This window comes from Barbus barbus (genome assembly GCF_936440315.1).
Source record: "Barbus barbus genome assembly, chromosome: 45".
Taxonomy (NCBI): Eukaryota; Metazoa; Chordata; class Actinopteri; order Cypriniformes; family Cyprinidae; genus Barbus; species Barbus barbus.
In genome coordinates, this window is record NC_136723.1 from 19218734 (window position 1) to 19241164 (window position 22431).

At 36.2% G+C, this 22431-nt stretch overlaps 1 protein-coding gene across 1 annotated transcript in view; it reads right to left on the reverse strand.

Annotated features, from left to right (window-relative positions):
* Window positions 1-22431, reverse strand: part of LOC306864097 (glycerophosphodiester phosphodiesterase domain-containing protein 5-like) — a 24765-nt gene extending 2334 nt beyond the window's left edge. The window contains exons 1-14 of the mRNA XM_079407811.1: window positions 22093-22431; window positions 13087-13251; window positions 8384-8487; window positions 7071-7164; window positions 6651-6710; window positions 6467-6565; window positions 6292-6385; window positions 4853-4998; window positions 4533-4615; window positions 2586-2736; window positions 2285-2506; window positions 1312-1469; window positions 918-1065; window positions 188-270 (exon numbers count right to left, since the gene is read on the reverse strand). Of these exons, the coding sequence (XP_079263937.1) occupies window positions 188-270; window positions 918-1065; window positions 1312-1469; window positions 2285-2506; window positions 2586-2736; window positions 4533-4615; window positions 4853-4998; window positions 6292-6385; window positions 6467-6565; window positions 6651-6710; window positions 7071-7164; window positions 8384-8487; window positions 13087-13203 (1559 nt within the window). The 5' untranslated portion in view covers window positions 13204-13251; window positions 22093-22431. The remainder of the gene's footprint in view (window positions 1-187; window positions 271-917; window positions 1066-1311; window positions 1470-2284; window positions 2507-2585; window positions 2737-4532; window positions 4616-4852; window positions 4999-6291; window positions 6386-6466; window positions 6566-6650; window positions 6711-7070; window positions 7165-8383; window positions 8488-13086; window positions 13252-22092) is intronic.

Below are 22431 nucleotides of genomic sequence, written 5' to 3' on the forward strand. Positions count from 1 at the left end.
CGGCCGCCCAACAGAGATATAGGAAGCATGCTAACTACAAAATAACCTAACATTAACGCCAAGGACTGCACTGAAAATCAAAAGGCTTTCGTGCAAATATGCGCAATTAAAGCCATTACTGACACAGCAAAAAAGCTTCCAGTATTAAGAAACAGCTCGAAGGACATACTAAAAGAGATGCACTTACTTCTGATATATGAAGATACTAATGACAATAGCCACAGAGATTAAATCTGAGGTGATCCATATCAGACCATATTCATCTGCACTCTACAAAACATGTTAAAGCAGCATTTAGCCATTAGATATCAATGTAAACACATAACAAAAAGCAAATGAGGCTGAAACAATACAGGTAGAATCCTAATAATCCCAAATAAAATTGCAATATTACAAATACACTATATAAATAATTTTACAGAAATTATATAAAAATATATACTATAGAGAGAGAATCTCTGATGTGTCTAAATATTCAGTCTTAAGTACTATTTTCAGGGAATATTTTAATTATTTCAAAGGTTTTTCGAGCTAATTTTGCTCACATTCCCTTGCACTATAGATTTTTCTGATGCAAATATATGCAACCATTTGCAACATTATTTCTCAATACTGATCTTGCATCATATATAAAGCATGCCAAATTAAAATCTACACTATTCTGTGGAATGGATGGTAAAACGTGTTAAACCGGGCCAAGAATCACTACATCCTCCTTGGAAGCTAACAGCATAATCAAATTAGCCATTAAATGAACATCTGGCCAATGTGTAGGACTTGATGAATGACAAGCGTTCTAAATTTGTGGAAAACTGGCCTGCTTTTAAGTGTGCACTTGAGTGTGGCCAGCAGAGTATGTACTTTTCATACGTAATAGGAGTGTGTGAACTGGGATTCAGCCATAGAGAAATCAGTACCATGATCCAGATAGGATTAGGCACTTTCTTCAGGATGTGTGGAGCATCAGAAGAGACGGACTGAACCCCGCTGCACCACATGAGTGAATACAGCCACGGCTCGTTCACCGGATACACGTTCACACTCACATTACTGCCAGAAAACTGCCTGCTCACAACACACACATACACAGAGAGGAAGCTTGCTTGGTGAAAATATTGCAGAACAAAACCTCATGCCTACTTTCATATAAATGAAACAATAAAATGCATGCATGTATACTATGATTTTACCGTAATTGCAATAGCTGTATTGTTATGATGTTGTATTTCAATGCAAAATGCTTTCAGTATGATATTTAATACAGATTGGGAAAGGCAGATGTCTGCTGACGTTCTGAATGTGTGTGTGTACCTGATATCCTGAGCTCTGGCCTGGCTGTAGTGCAGGGTCAGAGAACTGATCCCTCTTTCTTTCAGCTCAGCCACAGGAAGTTTCTCATCTGATGTCTGCTGAAGGAGAGGAACCGCTGCACGCACCTTCTTCCTGTACCAGTCAGGCGTCCACATCACCTACACACACACACACACACACACACACACAGTAGCTGATTATGCTCTTTTCATATTTTTCTTAATATTAATACAGAATATTTAGACTATTAGACAACATTTCAACTAATCATATAAAATTGTTAAATGAATAAATTAGTTATTTTTTGATAAATTTTTAATTTATAAGAAATTATTTGGCTCAAAGTAGAATATTTAAGAATATTTTGCTCAATATTTAAAATTTAGAATGAATAAGACATATTTGACAAGATTTCTAATTTCGTCAAGTCATAAAAATAAATACATAATTGTTTATATATATACATATATTTTTAGATGAACTCAGAATTTATTGGTTATTTCATAAACTAGCTTAGAAAGACCTTTTCTAATATTATACATTTATTAGGAATTATTTTTGATCAACATTTAAGATGCATTTAGAAGATTTAGATGGAATAATAGGACATATTTCAGCAAAATATATAAGAATAAATACATTTTTAAATATTAAATATTTTTAAAATTATTTTGAATTTTGGCACATGAAATAGTTGATAAAGGTCTTAAAACCTAATTAAGAATATCTTTCTCAACATTTTAGATTTAGTCAGAATAAGGCATGATAAACAACACTTCAACAAATTATATATAAAAAAATTAAAATAAATAAATATTATTTCAAATATATTCATATTGTTCCATCATGGATTAGACGCATATCTGTTCAGTTGCTGGTTGAAGATGGTCTTTGGACCACAATAGATCATGTTTTTGTTTTTAAATCAGAGTTTTATTGCTAAGTGCATGTTGTGTGTGTTTTGTGCTCTCACCTGTTCTGGTAGGATGCTGGATCTCTGAATGACCTTCAGTGCATCACTGACCCAGAGCTGGTGTCGGGGGTGTTGAGGTGGAGGTCGCCGCAGGCTGAAGATCACGGAGCGGTTCGTTCTAGCAGCCAGACGCAGCAGCTCCGCGAGGCTACACACCATCTGATTGGCCGTGCGGTTGCGATCCTTTTCAGACATGTACTGCACCATCCAGTACGGGTCATCCTGAGGGACAAACAACCTCAAAATCTTTAGTAACTGTGAAGGTGGACAAAAGAAATATGAAAGGAATCAAATTTAATACCCTGAGGAACCAAAGTCCAGCATTGAGACTGCGAATCTCTGTCCAGTTAAAGAATGAGGCGTCGTGGTCCTGACGGGCTGGAAACAGTTTGTCCACATTGGTGGTCCTGCGTAGTGTGCGGTCCCTCATCAAAAAGGGCACTCCATCCAGACTAAAGCAAACCCCCACCCCCCCAAAAAAACAACAAAAAAACATCCAATCACATAAGAGTCAGGTTACTGCGAGCCAATTAGAGCTGCTGCCATTCCTTTCTCACTTTCAAAAAGATACGATAAAATAAAATATAAAATAATGTTGGGACGTTTTTTAAATTTGAATAAAATGAAAACTAAAAAGAATTTTAAAATCACATGAGCCAATATTTTATTCACAATAAAACATAGATGACACGGTATAGCATCTCCTCTTCTTTTCAAAACAGTTTGAAGACGTCTGGCCATCGAGGTTATGAGTTTCTGGAGTTTTGGTGCTGGAATTTGGTCCCATTCTTGCCTGATATAGGTTTCCAGCTGCTGAAGAGTTTGTGGTCATCTTTGATGTATTTTTCGTTTAATGATGCGCCAAATGTACTCTATAGGTGAAAGATCTGGACTGCAGGCAGGCCAATTCAGCACCCGGACTCTTCTACTGCGAAGCCATGCTTTTGTAATAGCTGCATTATTTGATTTTGCATTGTCTTGCTGAAATACACAATGCCTTTCCTGAAATAGACATCGTCTGGAGGGCAGCATATGTTGCTCTAAAACCTTTATATACCTTTCAGCATTCATAGTGCCTTCCAAAACATGCAAGCTGTCCATACCGCATGCACTAATGTACCCCCATACCATCAAAGATGCTGGCTTTTGAACTGAATGCTGATGACACCTGGAAGGTCTCCCTCCTCTTTAGCCCAGAGGACACGGCTTCCGTGATTTCCAGCAAGAATGTCAAATTTGGACTCGTCTGACCATAGAACACTTTTCCATTTTAAATGAGCCTTGGCCCACAGGACACGACGGTGCTTCTGTACCATGTCCACATCTGGCTTCCTTTTTGCATGATAGAGGTTTATTTGGCATCTGCAGATGGCACGGCGGATTGTGTTTACTGACAGTGGTTTCTGGAAGTATTCCTGGGCCCATTTAGTAATGTCAATGAAAGAATCATGCAGATGAGTGATGCAGTGTCGTCTGAGGGCCCGAACATCACGGGCATCCAACAAAGGTCTTTGGCCTTGTCCCTTGCACACAGAGATTTCTCAAGTTTCTCTGAATCTTTTGATGATGTTATGCACTGTAGATGATGAGATTTGCAAAGCATTTGCAATTTGACGTTGAGGAATGTTGTTTTTAAAGTATTACACAATCTTTTACACACACTTTCACAGATTGAGCCTCTGCCCATCTTTACTTCTGAGAGACTCTCTAAGATATCCCTTTTATAGCTAATCATGTTACAGACCTGATGTCAATTAACTTAATTAGTTGCTAGATGTCCTCCCAGCTGAATCTTTTCAAAATTTCTTGCTTTTTCAGTCCTTTGTTGCCCCTGTGCCAACTTTTTTGAGACCTGTAGCAGGCATCAAATTTGAAATGAGCTTATTTAGTGGATAAAAGTGTAAAAATTCTCAGTTTAAACATTTGTTATGTTCTCTATGTTCTATTGTGAATAAAATATTGGCTCATGTGATTTGAAAGCCTTTTAGTTTTCATTTTATTCAAATTGTAAAAAATGTCCCAATATTTCCGGAATTAGGGTTGTATATAATATATATATATATATATATATATATATATATATATAGGCCTAATATAATAAGATAATTAAAATACGAACATATGAAACCAGTTATGATTCATTCAAAAAGGTATGATTAAAAAAAAAAAGATAAAATAAAATAAAACAAAACAAAATAAAACATTATTCATTCAGGTATGTGACGTATGTTACATAAAGTCATAATACCTGATGGTAACATCTGCTTCCAGGGCAGTGACCTTCTGTTGCAGTGCTTTACTGAAGGACATAATGGTGTGTTCTGGAGCAAGCTGAGAGAGAGAGGCAGAGTGTAATCGGAGTTACTATCTTAACAATCCTTCGAAGAAGTCAAACAAACAGGTTTAATCTTCATTGTACAATCAGCTTAATGTTTACACAGAGTGTAAGTGTGGCTCTCTACAGCAGGGACACACGATCCTTCCAGCGCTTTCCAACTGTTGCTAAACTTCAGAGAGAAACCTGGATGCCAAACATCCGGCCTGAAAAACCAGGATTATGAAACTCACCATTGGAGCTCCACGACGGCCAATGACAGCAGGACGAGGACCGAGCTTGGACCGGTCCATGATGCAGGGAGAAGAGATGAAGAGGGGAACCAGATACAGAACCAAGAGGACACTCACATAAATCACCAGCGTTACAACTTGAACCCCTGGATAAACACATATGCAAAAAAAGTGTCAAAAGCTTTCACTACTGTTTGAAAGGTTTGGATCAGTAAGATTTTTTACGTTTTTAAAGAAGTCTCTTTATGCACACATAGGCCGTGTTCACACTTGGCGTCTTTTTCGAAGCTGCCGGCGTCTGTTTTACATTATAATCCTATGGAGTAAACCGTGTTTTCAAAAACGTCCTGAGCGCTTTTTAAAACGCCACCGCCGGCGTCTTTTTCTGCAGCTCAGAGCGTTTTTCCGAGTTGAAAAAATTTCAACTTTTCTGAAAAAAACGCCCTACGTCAAGCGCCTTTTTGACAGCTGACCAATGACAAGCGAGTAGCGAGATCTGTCGTTTCCATAACAACAAGAAGAAAAATGGAGAAGGTGCCGGTAGATAGACTGCACGTACTAGTTTCGGACTATTCGGAGCACAAGGAGCTGTATGATATGAGCAGAAAACTCTATCATAATATTGGTTTCTTCCCCGTATAATGTCGTGCACCCACAAACGTCGTTGTGAATCGACATTTTCTTTCCCGTTAACTTCAAAAGCCAACGCAAGAGCCAACTTTTTACTCTTTCTAGACATTTCTGCAGTACACAGCGCTAGGCTACTGTTACAGCTGTTGCTATGACAACAAAAGACGCTCTCAGCTGCTATTTGTAACAGACGCTGCCAGCTTTGTTTTTCATTAAAACAACGCTCTTGTCAACTTTTTCTAGTCAAAAAAGACGCCAAGTGTGAACACGGCCATAGGCTGCATTTATTTGATCAAAAATACAGTAAAACACTAATATTGTGAAATATTATTACTATTTAAAAGAACTGTTTTCTATTTTAGTATAGTTTAGGATGTAAGATGTAGTTATTCCTTTGTTGCAAAGCTGAATTTCTTCAGTGTCTTCAGTGTCACGTGATCCTTCAGACATCATTCTAATATGCTGATTTGCCACTCAAGAAACATTTCTTATTATTATCAGTGTTGATAACAGTTGTGCACTTAATATTTTTTAGGGAAACAGTAATACATTTTTCAGTTTTTTTATTTTTTATTAATAGAAAGTTAAAAAGAACTGCATTTGTCACTGTAGATAAACTGAATACATCCTCACTGAATAAAAGTATTACTTTCTTTCAAAAACAAACAAATAAACAAGCAAAAACTTACTGATCGCAAACTTTTGAAGGGTAGTGCACCTATATTTTTCCATTACATGTTTTGAAAGTGTAGGGGCCGTCTTAGCTTTGACCCAGTCTGCCTTTTCCCTTCACATGACCTTCAACTCACTTGATCTTTCCATGCGCACCACCTGACCGGCGATGACCCACCCTAATGCTGTGACCGCAGCTAAAGCTCCGATGTGTAGAAACGGCCCTGTGAACTACAACAGCAAAACCATAATTACATGTCAAGAAAGATCTCAAGACACTGGATAGTAATATTCTTATGAGGTTGATCCAACCTGCAGAGAAATGATGACAATGTCCCATTCATCCTGCCAGAAATCATCAACGGACACCACTCCTGTTATGGTGGTGAGCAGAATGGCCAGAACTACAATCTGTAGGAAATAAAACGTGTTTTAATATAAATTCAGAACCTCAGTCTAGTTCTAGGTTTTACCTAGATTTACAAACTCGTCTCACCTTATGGATCCAGTACAAATTAAGCTGCTGTCCCAGTGCAATGTGACAAAGTGCAAGAATCTGAAAAAAAACAACAACAAAAAACAATAGAAAATAATAATAAAAAATAAAATACATAAAAATTCATTAGAGTAATATAAAATTATTATTTTTTTTTTTATATATTTATAGAGATATTGTGTTGTATTTTGTATATAACAATAACATCAATAATGATACAAAAAAAAAATATATATATATATATATATTAAAATATGTGTGTGTGAGCACAATTATTAAGGCTACAATGGTGATGTTTTGAACCAACAAGCAGTCAGTCATGGCTTCACCGTGTAAATGCGACAATTAAAAGGCCAAAAAAAGTTTAAAGGCACTGCTCACTTTCTCTATGCCACATGTGCAAGTGTGAAGAGTGCTCACCATTAAAAATGCAGTGTAAGTGAATCCTGTGAGTGTTGTGGTGAGAATGGGGACTGTGCCATCCTTCCAAATGGCCGAACGATTATATAAGAACCTGCCAGAGAAACAAACCCATCAACAGCTCTCATACCAGCAGGGATAAAAAAAAAAAAGGCAAAGCATGCTTTACATACATGAAGTTTTCCAACAACTTAGGGCCAGTTTTACTAACAGCTTGCGCCAGCGCGAACCGTCTTTTACTTACTTTTGTCATTTAGCAGACGCTTTTGTCCAAAGCGACTTACAAATAAGAAAAAGTAACTAAAACTAAAAGTTACAACTCTATAAATACTATATACCCACATATTTAATAAAATAAAATAAAAATAAAATAAAAGTCTTTTGATGTTAAAATAGTACTGTCAGAAATTACTAAAGACGCACAGTGACGAATTAGCGCTGAAACACATGGACACTTATTTTTGCACATGACCTTATTGAATATGTATTTATAGGAGTTTCCCTTTCAGACACAAAATTTATGGGAGGAGAGTATTCAAATTAATCACTCAATGCGTTTTACTAACGTTTGCGCTCATCAAATTACTGGTATTTGCGGCATTATTTAACGTCCCAAAAAGGCATGTCTTAAACTATTTTGCGCTTGAAATGGCTGCAATTGTTGTTTCTAGGAGGCACCACAGAGAACACAGAGCGCGTGGTAAGAGGGAGAGGATTTTTTCCACACGTATTCATTTATTTGGAATTCCAGAAGAACACATTATCCGAAAATATCGTTATCCGGCTTCAGTAAATAAAAAGTCTTGGAACCCTCAACTAGGAGTCACACAATACAAGGTCTATCAAAATTCCTTGCAACCCTATCTTTTTTGACCTCTGGTTCTTTTCAACGTTATGTTCCTTTATTCTTTATTGGCGATTACAGTAATTTGCGCCGTGCTTGGTATCTTGCATCGATCGATATGTAAATGAGATGTTGCGTCTGTGTTCTTTAATTTGCACGTTGTTAGTAAATCACCCACAGATATTTCCACACCCATCTGCGCAGTTTTGCAATTGCACTCTCTCGCTAATTTGTCCTGTTTAGTAAAACTGTTAATTAATTCAGAAAGTTGTTAAGCAATCCATGTTTGCGAATATAACTAAGAGTAAACCTTGCAATCAAACTCATAAAACATGCTCTAGCAATGAAATGTGCAAACATGGCTTGCTTTCAGCTTCGTGGTGAGGACACACAGCAGGGTTCAGTGTTAATGACCAGCTGATGTCTGTGCTAAAACAGCCGGTTCCTCCAAACATCAGGCTGAACTCACCAGTTGAACTCGTTGTAGTCATTACGAGCCTCCAACCAGAAGTAGGACCAGACGAGGAGAAGAAGAAACGAACAGCAGAGGAGGAAAAACCATGAGCATTCCCACTGAAAAACAAAAACAGGACGTGATGTAAACACACATGTCCACCAGACAGACATTTATTCATTTAGCTGACACTTTTATCCCAATGAGGAATGTTACAAATCAGACAGATGTGTCAAACCAACAGTCAGCGACAGTCCTGGTAAGACTTTATTTTTTATTTATATGCTCCAAATTTGGACTTTTAATAGCTCTCTTTATATCCTTCACAACATGTTCACATCTGAAACCCTAGGGCTTTACAATCAGCACTTCATATCGAGTGTGGCAGGGGATATAAAAACTCTCTGAGATCAAATACGTTGCTTTGAAGATGCCTTAAAGATTTAAAGAGCATGATAAAATGTGAGATTAAGTAACTAATAAGTTTAAGAACAAAATGACAAGAATTTAATTAAATTCCTTTACCACAGAAACCACACAGCGTTCCACAGCGAATTACAGCAGCGATGGAACATTTTCAGCACAGTGGGATCTTTCAGAAAGAGAGGGAGAGAGAGAGGGAGAGAGACATTGCCTGGCACCAAAGCATGTTTCCTGGGAGACCAGGCAAGGAGATCGAGAGGGCGGAGCTTTATTGTTCTGTTAACAGGAGTTAAAGGGTGATGTAATAATCAAACTTGTCTCGGTTCACCTAATGCTGAAGTCAATGACTGTGAATGTCATCATTTGTTTAGGATTTTGAAATGTTATTCAGAAACCTGTGGCATACTACACCATAAAATTAATTTTAATAAATATATACGTAAATAATAATATGAAACTTTCTCCAGATATACGTGTTAAATGACATGAGCTCACAAACTTGTAAGTAGAAGGAAAAGCAGCAAGCACATGAAACAATGGCTGGAGTTTGTCAGATATCACTCAGATTTCATTTGGGCAAGGATGTAACTAATTACACTTTTTTTTCTTTTCTTTTTTTTAATTAAAAAAGAAAATTCTGTTGATTCTAATTTTCATGAACCGCAAGTACTCAACACTTCAACTAGAAATATAGTATGTATATGACTTTGAAAGATGTTTTTTGTGATTATTTTGCAGTACATGAATCTGTTGGGTAACGCAAGGTGAGAGAGACATCTAAGTTGAGTTAGCAGATCAGATGGCTTGCGTCCTGCTGGCACTCACCCTTTCAGAACCCAAAAAGCCCTTTCATTCCTGTGGAGGTGTGAAATAGATCTAATGATCTAATGACCACGTCCTGAGATTCTGGAAGTGATTCGTTCAAATGCAGGGTGAATTAGGGTAACTTTTGACTTCTCACAACATCATCTCACATTACAAATCAAGTAGAATATTCTAACGTTTTGATTTGTTAATGATATTTTTATGAATCTGAAGAAAGAAGTTGCTAATGCTCACCAAGACTGCATTTATTTGACCAAACATATACTGTAAAAACGGTAATATTATGAAATATTATTACAATTTTGAAGAACTGGTTTCTATTTGAATATATTTGAAACTGTATTTATTCTTGTGACGCAAAGCTGAATTTTCAGCATCATTACTCCAGTCTTCAGTGTCACATGATCCTTCAGAAATCATTCTAATAGGCTGATTGGGTTATCAAGAAACATTTATCAATGTTAAAAACATCTGCTTGATATTTTTCTAGAAAGCATAATACATTTTTTCAAGAGTCTTCTTTGATGAATAGAAAGGTCAAAAGAACAGCATTTATTTGATATATATAAATCTTCCTTATTATTACAAAAGTCTTTACTCTCATAATTGATCAATTTAAAGTATCCTTGTCTAATAAAATTATTAATTTCCTAAAAAAAAGAAAGCATTAAAAATATACACATCAGAGCTAGTCATTCCACATCACCCAATGTCTCAGATGACCCCAAATCACCCTACATTGGACCACTGATTGACAACTTAACAAATAAAACTGAAAGATGTAATTGCGTTATGAATATGAAGACCAATGACTATTATTTCCAACAAAACACAATTCAACATTTGCACTGATGGAGCTTGTCACCAACTCAAGATCACAACAACAGTCATCTAACATGCCTTAAATACAATTCCCAACAATAACAGCTTGCATATAGTTTTCTAGTGATTCCACACACCCTGATAGAGAACTGAATAATGCACTGACTCATGTTTTATTGGTCTGTGGATTGTGGTGGAGTCATTCTACAGCGGAGGACACATTTCACTGTTCTGTTCATTCATTCTGCACAGATGACAGATGCTAATCCCTCAATCCCATCAGCTCCTCCAGACCTGCTCATGAGCACATCGGGTAGGACACATCGTCACCCTGATCTAATTATAGAGTGGGCGGGGCTAGCTGTGATGACATAAAGTAAGCCTGCCAACAGCAGAGCTTCTGAAGAGTTTGTTCTCAGTGCCGAGGTGTTACTTCAGAGAGCATGTTCAAATGGAAAGCTGAACTAATGGCCGTGGGTGTGTGTGTGTGTTCACTCCTGAAGGAGCATTTATGGCAACTTGTGGGGAGGTGAAAAGAAAGAACAAACCCCACAAACTGAATCATCACATGCTTCTAACTGGATAGAACATGAAAAAGAATAAACAGATCAGAAATCAATACTAGAATACTGCTGACTACACAGTAAAAAGTATATATGGTCTAAAATAATAATAATAATAATAATAATAAATTGCTTTAGCAAATAAATAAATTACATTACAAGCAATGCCGTATGCTATACCTCAAGTTTCATGTTTGTTTAAATCAGTGAGTGAATTGTCATCTCAGATATAAATACACTTAGTTTTCTTTTTTTACTGAATTTCATAAAATATCTTAACTTTTGGCAGCAAGGTGAAATAATGAGCTAAGAAAAGGTTTGTTTAAAAATTGTTGTTTGTTCAAAAATATTTGTTTGTTCAAAAATATAGTACGTCAGCAGGCGAGATAAAAAAAATATATATATTTCAAACAGTAGTATGCTATAAAACCAGGGCTGTCCAAACTCGGTCCTGGAGGGCCGGTGTCCTGCAGAGTTTAGCTCCAACCCTAATTAAACACACCTGAAGCAGCTAATCAAGCTCTTACTAGAAACTTCCATGCAGGTGTGTTGAGGCAAGCTGGAGCTAAACTCTGCAGGACACCAGCCCTCCAGGACCGAGTTTGGACAGCCCTGCTATAAACTTTTACCTCAGATTGCATGTTTAAATCAATGAGTCAAGGGGTAGGCAATGTCGTTCCTGGAGAGCCGATGTCCTGCAGAGTTTAGCTCCAACCCTGAAAAAACCTCACCTGCCTGTAGCCCTAGTAACTCTGAAGACCTTGATTAGCTTGTTCAGGTGTGTTTGATTAGAGTTGGAGCTAAACTCTACAGGACAGCGGCACTCCAGGACCGACGTTAAAATTAAAAAATCCCAGCTAATATTACCTAGAGTAATATTAAGTCAAGTTTAAACACACTGCATAAATTGCATAATGTATGGTATGCTGAGTTTGGGAAAAAAAAGAAGAAAATATATAATTTCTAATTAATTTTATATTATAGACAATATATATAAAATAAAACACACACACACACATTATATATATATAATTAAAATAAAAAAATTAAAATGCAATTATATCATATATATTACATTCTGTTTAATTTAATGATATCATTTGAAAATATATAGATACATACACATCTCAGTTAATTGAATTATAATTAACTAAATAAAAATAATAAAACTTATTTGCAACCCTTGAGTGAAACTAAGCTTGATTTTTTTTATCATTAAATCAGCTACTGTTCTATTTATATCAGATATTGCTATATTTAAGCTTGATACCCTATTAATATTAGAGGACTTTAGGTAAAGATTAGATAAGGGTTGATTTTCAATCTGACTGCAGCTCAGTTCAGGCCAGAACATCGCTAGGCTGGAATGGATGCTCAGTTAAAATAATGGGCATTTCTGCTTGAATAACTTTACTAAATAATGTCAGTATCCAGTTTGGTGTCACCAGACATTGAACGGACAAGTCAAAGAGAGACAGAGACCTGACTAAGCCTCTTGCTGTGTTGTATACAGATTGGAATTGACCTACAATACGTCCTCCAGGGAATCTGAAACTCTGGCTTGAATTTCTCTCTGTCTGAGAGAGAGACATTCAGACAACAGAGGAGAAAGGCTTTTTGCTTCATTACAGACAGCCAAGTTGTCCTTCAGTTCTGCTGTCTGCCTCAAATGAATACCAAACAATATATTCATGACCAGACGCTGATAGAAATTACCAGAGAAAGGCATCAGTTTCATCAAAGCGGATCCATAACTATGATCCACAGGTGTGGGAATCATAAATGACAAAAAATGACACTTTTCTAAGCTCAGCCTCCTCAGTTATAGTTGGCCACTTATTCGAGCTGTACAAAACTTCCCATCAAAATGAGTGAGGTATTTAGTAATATGCTTATAAACTGCTAAAATGGCGATTACAAGTGATAACATTAGTGTAAATGACCACAACGTTTCAACATGATTGGTCTGAAACATTTTTAAGGCGGAGCTTATCAAAAGGTAAATTTAGCCTCTATTATCTTCATTCAGTCTTTATGTGGTTAGAATACAATGGCTTTCCCAGCAAAGGATGATGCTGTGGTTACCTTGGAGCTGTCGTCATGGGAGCGTTGGTACCGTTTCCAGCGGCAGCCGTAGATCCCGGTCAGGCAGGACAAACACAGCTGTCTCTCATACACCTGTAACGGTTGGTGTTTCACCATAGTCAGGCCACAGCTGATCTGCAGACATCCCACTCACACACTGCAGACCTGCAGGAGCGAGACACATCTGTGAGAAACAACATTATCCATAACTAAACACTCTGTCTTCAACTAAATTATACTGTCTGTGTTGATATTGCACTGAAAAACCAAGTGGAGGATTTAGCCGTTTCGCTTTGAGTCTGAGAAACTTGCCTTAGGAAAACATACCAGAGAAAATTCTATAGCACCGGAGAATAAACAATACGTCATGTAATAATTGCAGGAATCTGGAGGTCGACAGTAATGTGACTTTACCACGCCAAGTGAAATACAAAGCAAAAAATATTTTCATAATCACACCATCATGGGTAATACAGGAAATGACATCAAACGACATCTGAAAACAATGGCAACACCACTGACAGCATTTAACAAGACAATGAAATTAAGATTAAATACAAACAATTATATATATATATATATATATATAGATATATATATAATTTTTTATATTTAGATTACCTTTGCCATAATCTCACTTAAATTTAACATTTAAAAAACAATAATAATTTAATAACACTGTTAAATGCAATTTTAAGCAAATCAAATTTTTTTTTTTAGTTAGACAAAATTGTAAAAAAAGTTCCATCATGACAATATTGGAAGATTTTAGCATGATAAGGGCTATGACAATGTTAATGTATTTGGTCTTGGTGGAATAGATCTGCTATACTGCTGCTGAATTGCTTCTGCTGTTGGTTATTGCTGTAGTTGTAGATTTTTGATGCTGCTGCAAAGCAAGTACAGGAGCTTGCTACTGCCAATACATACGCCGATACAGTGCTGTGAGAATTTAAGACATACAGTACTGCTGCTCAAATAGCATATATAATAACCCATAGCAGATCTATACAGGTGGAGCTGGGGAAGGTGGAGGGTTTCAGAGGAACTCTGAATGCTAACAAGCCATTTAAATGGAAAGCAGCAAGCTTATTAGCTTATCAACCAATCAGCTTGTGCCAAGTAGATTAAAGGGGCCATATGATGTTACTAAAAAGAACAATATTTTGTGTATTTGGTGTAATGCAATGTGTTTACGCGGTTTGAGGTTCAAAAAACTCATTATTTTCCACATTCTGTACATTATTGTTGCTGCTCTCTCCCCCGCCTTTCTGAAACGCGTAGATTTTTACAAAGATCATCGTTTTGAAAAATGAGGTGTGGTCTGATTAGCCAGCTATCCGGTGCGTTGTGATTGGCCGAATACCTCAAGTGTGTGATGGAAATGCTACCCCCCGTACCATGTTGTGACGCCGTGTCCCAGTGCAATGTGACTAAAACAGTAAAACCCACTATAAACAAGACATTTGTTGCATTCCGTGAGGACATAATTACTGATTATAATGACTCATACTGTCTTTTTACACGTTGCGTGGCGCAGCGCAAACATAACACCATGTCTGCATTTGTGATCGTACAAATGGAAACAAGCACTTCTCTACACTGCTCAAAACTCGCGTTTGAATAGTCAGTAGCAAATTCTTTAAATATCAAAAGGCACTTACAAGCTGTGAGTCAGAAGTACCAGACTGTCCTTACGACAGCATTAGGCTACTCTCCCAGGATCAGGACACAGTCCTCCATAAAATGCGCCACACACACTCGAATATTTGTATTGTTCTGTTCTGGAACAGTGTTGTAAATATAACTTAACCACTGATTTCTAGTTGTGTACTCATTTGGAAGGTCAAACAAGTACTTTCGCTTTCACAAAGAAACACACAGTCTCTCCACGACATGGCGGCAGCAACAACAATACTACAGCAAGAATAAAAGTTACGCCTTCTTTCATTGCGTATACGTTTGGGCGGAGTTATGCAAATCTTCCCACACCGTGACATAGACATGTGGGGGCGTGTTTGAATGAGCCGTTTTAGGGGGGCGTGGACAAGTCTTAACTTTTATAAAGAATATCACTTTGGGTTTGAGACTTTAATCTTTGCAACTTTAAAGATCTTATATAAGCCCAAACAGCTTGTAGCACTCCAAAGACAAAAGGTCCAAAGGAAAACATGAAATCGCATCATATGACCCCTTTAATGCTGTGAATATCATCAGTTCGCATTAACGACCAATCAGCCTGCGCCAACTAGAATTTCATGACAGAACTTTACATTAACATTTATCAGTTATTGACCATAACATAAAAATAACGATAAGCTTACTGGTTTCAAGCAACATTTAAATAATGGTGCATTCTTACCGGAACAATTATCAGAATTTATTTTTCTATTCATCCAAAAGTAGTAAGAACTGATTATTTTGGACCTAAAAATAACTTCAAAATAAAGAAGAATATGCAGTTATGCCACCAACCTGGCCAATCAGATAAGATTTAACTGGATCAATGACAGCTCTTGCCAGTTTTGTGTTTAATTTGCATCTGACAGTCAGTGAGCGGTCAGCAAATGGCCCATCTGAGGTTGAGAGCAGGTCCTACAGGACTCTGTGTGACAGCAGCTCTTTGATTATGAGCTGTGAGACACACGTACAGAATTCTAGATTTTACAGAATCAGATATTCCGATGGGCTCTGACAGAGGCAAAGCAGCCCTCCCTGTCAGTCTGCAGTCACCATATTCCCAAAGTTCAGTTCAGCAGTCTGTCAATCACAAACTTTTGCTGCTTGAGGAACAATTTGGAGACAAGTTTGAAGTTTCTTTAAGTACAACTTTTGATTCTAAACATGTCCAGTGATATAAAAGTGCTTGCTATTGTCAAAATGACTGAGATGGCCAATCAAATCAAATAATTTTGGATGATACTGTTTACATGAATTCACGTACAGTAGGACACTTCAGTTTTAGCAGATAAAAGATCGCAAAGGAGGAAGTAGCTAAATATTTAATACCTGACAACTGTTTTACATAGAAATGCTGAAAGACTGACAATAATATCCAGTCATGAAAACTACTCAACTTTTTAGTCCAATGTCAAGCTTTTAATTCAAAACCAAAAGCTGTCATTTACATGATTCATATAATTAACAACCAAATGTGACGAGACAAAAAACATTAACAGAGCCATTTTTGGGCTTTTAGGCATACATTAAGTGAAATGTGAAATAAATTTAAATGTGTGTAATTTAAAATTAAAATATTATTTTCAAAACATTAATATGAATTGCTTTACAATAAATTCTAATTATTACACTGTTCTTCTTTATTCTCTTAAATCCATTCAAACCCTTTAATTATGTAATTAATAAACAAAAAGACAATTACTGGTAAAACCTGAGGTTATTTTAATCTGAAATTGTTTTGGAATGATAACTGATTTCCCTCAAATGTATAATAAATAAAACCATCACAAACCCATAAGTCAGCCACTGACCCAGCATCACCACACCAGATGCTCCAATGAAAAACAACAGATTTCAATGACAGTAATTAAAGAGGGCTATCAAGACACAGCCAGCACAGATTTGATCTTTGTCCACCAAAAGCACCCGCACAGACAGATTAGCATATAATTAGCATCAAAAACCCAACTCTCATACATAAACAAGCTACTACGAGTCTTCATTAGTCATTTCCTCAAAAATCCTGCTTCATATTCCACAATAATTGTATTCCTTTGACTCATTCAGAACAGTCATTAACTTATGATCCCTCGCAAGCCATCCTATAACCGCAGTTCTTCAAGTCACGATGGATGTGTTACAAATCGGTATGAAAATGCTAAAATGCATGCGTGAGAATATGAAAGCATCTGGGTTTTCTCTTTTCCACACTTCATGCTGCATGATCAAGACTGGTCTAACCCCTTTAGTATCGGTGATTAGATTAGATAATGTCCTTTGTTGGGTTTTGCGTACAGCACAATGTCTACAGGTCTGCAACGCACCGGTTAACTCATTCACATGCATCCTGTGTTCACCTACAAAAATACAATTTTGCTTCAAACAAAAGAATTCATTCTCTCATGTCTTCCTGTTGAAAATGACCCTGTCTGAGTGAGTTAACACTCTGGTGTGACCGAGCACAGAGCACACCCACACCCACGGACCTGATGTTAACATCACATCTGTTGCCCTATTAGTGAAGTGACAGTTCAGACAAAAATGACAATTCTGTCATCATTTACTCACCCTCATGTTGTTCCAAACCTGTAAAATTCTGTTGAACACAAAATTAGATATTTTGAGATATTTTGTTGGGGCGCCAACAATAAACGGATCCCACTGTGCTTACATTGTACAATGACATTTGTCATATTTTTTTTCTCTTCAAGTGTATCTGCAAAAAATTCTGATAAATTCGGATGGTCTACTAGAGTGTTATTCCCAGCTGCAAAAGTAACTGTGCTAAAGTTCATTCCCAACTTCAATGGGGGTATTTAGAGGAAGCTTTACACCTGGGGAGTTCAGTGTAAATACAGGACATATATACTACTGTTCCAGTTTGGGGTCTGTAAGATTTATTTATTTATTTTAAGATAACTTAATTATAAATTATGTGGCAATAAAGACATTTATAATGTTACAAAATATTTATACTTTAAATATACACTCTTCTATTCATCGGATGTATCGTGGTTTCTCCAAAAATATGAAGCATAATAATAATGATAATAACAGTTTCTTGAGCAAATCAGAAAATTAGAATGATATCTGAAGGATCATGTGACACTGAAGACTGGAGTAATGATGCTGAAAATTCAGCTTTACCATCACAGAAATAGATAACATTTTAAAATGTGTTAACATAGAAAACAATTATTTTAAGTAGTAATAATAATATTAAATATTATTACTATTTAAAATACTTGTTTTCTATGTTACTGTTTATACATGAATTGTTTTCTATATTACAGTTTTGTTTTGTTTCTGATATGAATTCAACCTTTGCGAGAATATAAGACTTCTAAAAACATTAGTAGAACTGTAAAAGTGTACATGATTATTATTTTTTTTTACTAAATTACATACCTAAACAAACTCAAACTTACCTTCTCGATGCTATTATGTCTTCTTACGACACACTGAGAAGCAGCTACATGATATGAGCAAAACAGATTCTTCCACCTCAATATTAATACACATTCTTCATAAATCCGTTTAAACTGTATCTCTCAATGTTCACAGTGGCAGACACACACTTGGGCAGAAGAGAGATAGTGTATAGTGTAAGTGTGTGTGTGTGTGTATGCAGCTGTGTTGGTGTGGGGCTTCATGCTCCAGCTTGTTTCCATGACACTGAGCTTTATAGACTTACAAAAGCCTGAATTCTCTGACATCAGGAGAGTCAATTGAGTCTGCTGCTTAGAGCCTTATTCCTGCCAGCTCTAACTGCAGACCTTCTTGCTCTTCCACGGCTGTTGGACTTTCCCAACAGGTACGATTGCCATAAACAGGAAGCTACATATTGTCTGCTTAATTTCCTGTCTCACTCCAGACTGTCTCCTCAAGTGACTTTTTCAGCAGCCTTGGGTCTAGAAGAGTTTTTCTACATGCATCTTTAAATCAGATTTATAAGCCAAGAATCAAACCAACTTGCTCAGAGATGAACCATACAATTACAAACTTTGATTTGAAATCTGAACTATGAACAGCGCTAGATGCATTGCAAAATTCATGATTGAATAAAAAAGAAAATATAAAAGTACTAGAAAATGCATTATTTTGTAAGTGTATAAAATATAATATTTTAAATGTACTGTAAAAATGCAACAATTAAACATTTTTAAAAGTTTTCAAATTTATTGCTAAATATTCAAATATGTTGTTGTTTAATGTAAGTTTTTTGAGAGTATACAGAGACTGACGTGGGAGGAAGCTGCGGAGCTCTTTTGGCGCAGTTCTTATTTCCATGGTTACAGGGATTTCTCTAATTAGTGGACCCAAAAGGAATCACTCCTCAAGATTATGATTAATGTAGTTTTTCCCAATGGGAATATTAAACAACTTGAAATGAAGAAATCAAGCTGTCACTTCTACAGACCAATACACTTATTTACCAGTCTCTGAGCTCATGGAAGGTTCGCCTTGAAAGGTTTTGTCATTATCATTAAAATAATTTCTCTATTGAAAAAATGAATTGGATTTGTAATTCTGAAACCTGTTGCACTTCACACCCAAGACTTCAAACAATATCACAGATCCGCATCTAAAATACGTGAAGAAATTATTCATCATCATCTACACCACCATTCAAAACTTCGGGGTCAAGATTAATTTTTTTAAATGAAATTAATGATTTCATTAATTATTAGATTGATTAGATTGATTGATATTAGATTGATTTCTGAAGGATCAGGTGACACTGAATACTGAAGTTTTGTGTCACAGAAATTAATTTCATCTTAAAATATATTAAATTAGAAAACAGTTATTTTAAATTGTAATAATATCTCACTGTTTTCACTGTATTTTTGATCAAATAAATTCAGCTTTGGTGAGCATAAGAGACTTTCTTCAAAACAATTTAAAAATCTTACAGACCCCAAACTTTTGAATAATAGTGTACAAAACTGCAACACTTTCTATATAGCATTTTGGATGCCTAACATCTGACTGACACATCCAAACTTGAAATAACACTACTTTCAGACACTTCAGAGCAGCATGTGCACAAAGATACTCATTGTTTGTTCCTGATGGGATTTTACAGAGAACTAATGGCTAGTGTCCAGTTCAGAAGCCTTGCCAAACGAGTTGGGGAACAGGGGGTACAAGGAAAACCAGGAAAACAAGATATCACCAACATTCTACTAGTGATCGCTTCAGAACACAAGGATTAACTGGAGACATGAGAAACCATTGTATGCTGTACACAATCACCAATAACAACATAGAAAATCATTTAAAAATATATAATAATATTATTAATAATGTTTCTAAATATAAAAAAATATAATCTTTTAATATAAAAATAATTAAAAATATTTTGGAGCAAAAAAAAAAAAAGATAAATGATGACTGCGTCGCAAATCATGAAAAAAATAAATTAAAAGAGTAACAGGAACATTCTGCAAAATATCTCCTTTGCTTTTCACAGAAGTCATGAATGTTTGAAAATAACATAATAAAGGTGAGTTAATGATGCTACAATGACAACAATATGACATCAACACTTGTGAAAATGTGAAAATACTGTATGTTTTCCAATCACAAACAGTTCATTTCTTCAACGTTCCTTACTCAGATTTCGAGTCCAGAAACTCTTATTAACTCCAGAATGACATTACCAAAAAAAAAAAAAAAACGCTGTTTCTATTCAAGGACTCATGCATGATTCAAAAGTCTGAAAATAGAGAGACATTTAGTAATTGTTCAGCTTCTGATTAGGCAGTGCAGAACAGATGTGACATATTGAGGAATGAGTAAAACGACTTTGGGAAGTTTCTGTGGGAAATCATCCAACAGGTTTGATGGATCCACCACAGAGAGGAAGGTTTCCTTTCCCAGAGATTAAACAAGCCCTTTGTGTTCCCACTCCTCTGGTGGGCCCTCTGTGGATTTTTCTGAGATAATGTGAGCAAAGACAATCTTGTTTATCTCTCTTCATATACTGCTTTTGTTTTGGCACCTTCTCACAGGCTCTGAGCAACAACAATCTCATAGTTTGGATGTTAAACACTGGTTGTTGCGGAGAGCTCATAATGACGGTACCTGGCATAGATGTCATAGCACAAGCGAAATACGATACGTATAGCATATTTGTGCCTCAGTGTTACTGCTGACACCAGAATAAAGGGGAATTATCTCAGAATCTCTCAGGAGACCTGAAATGGCTTGTTATGAACAAGTCTACAGGCAGAGCTTTGGTCTGGAGAAGATGAAAGACATCAACATCCAACACTCTCTCCATCTGGTAGTTCCTGTCTTTTGCAAAACAATTCCATTTTGCCCAGCTGATAGTCTTTTCTCTTTCAGACGTTTCCTGAGGAGCGGTCTGCACCACTTCCCACAAGATTCAGCCCAAAACTTTTGAAGCTTAAGAGAAATGCTCCGCTCTTAAGAGATTCTGGCAGCACCGTAAATAACTGGCAACCCATAAGCCACTGAGAATATGAGGTGTATGAGATGCAAAATTTAAGCCCAAAATCCATCTTTCTTTAACTCAAAGCAATGCCTATATGTGAAGATACAGATGCTGATGGTGGAGACCTGGGCTGGTTGTCACTAGGACTATATGTTAAAATCTATGAAGTAAAAAAGACTGTTTTCTTTAGTAGTGATTTTTTAGGATAATTCAAATTGGTTCAAAATTATAATAATTTTGGTCAATTTTGTCCACCTAAAATATCAATATTAACATTGCTTTTTTCTAGGCAAAAATTTAACATAATAAAACTACACTAGCATACATTCAAATAAGACTTAACACTATATAGTCAAGGCAGAACAGGGAAGGACAAGTATTTTTCATAAATGCAGGTCTAGGCACTTGGGGCAATATGTCACATGTGTTTAGAAATCCGATTTTTATTTTATTTTTTTATTAATTTACTATTTTATTTTATTCCAATTCCCTGATTTTTAGACTATACAATATTAAAAACATAAAATATATTAACAAATTAGAAATGTATAAATTTTTGTGTTTTATAAATGTTTTACTTCTTAAATTTTGCGATATGTATGAATATATAATTCAAAACCATGAAACATGAAAGTGGCATGGTACTGCCATCTAATATTGTACAGTCATAGCACTTGCAATGGAACCCAGTTCTATGAAGATTTAAAAAGTTTTAGACAAACGAAACGTGTCTTCCGTTTACTCATTGCATATATGCTGCATTAAAAAACATAATATGTGAATGCAAATGACAAACACTGGACGTTCTTCGTATGCATGTGATAGTAAACATGCTTAAGTACAGGCTACTTATCCAGACTCACCTTCTCGTCGGCAAGGTGATCAGCGCAGGTACGCGAGTTCTTTTCCTCCAGTATTCTCCTTTTAAACGTGCGTTGCAGTTTGTCTTTTTCTTTCTTTAGAAGTTAAACAGACATTAAGCACTCTCGACTTCTCAAGGTATACGATATTATTAGATTTAAACTACAAACTAAGTTCCGTCAGTGCGCGGTGTTTCAAATTCAGTCTGCCTAGCACGATCACCAACGACAGGGTTTATATGAATTATTTCAATATAACGTGTTTTCACGTTATGTTTGGAGGATTATGATTCACCGAAGACAGTGAATAAATCCATCCGATCCGAAATCTCCGTGGGAGGA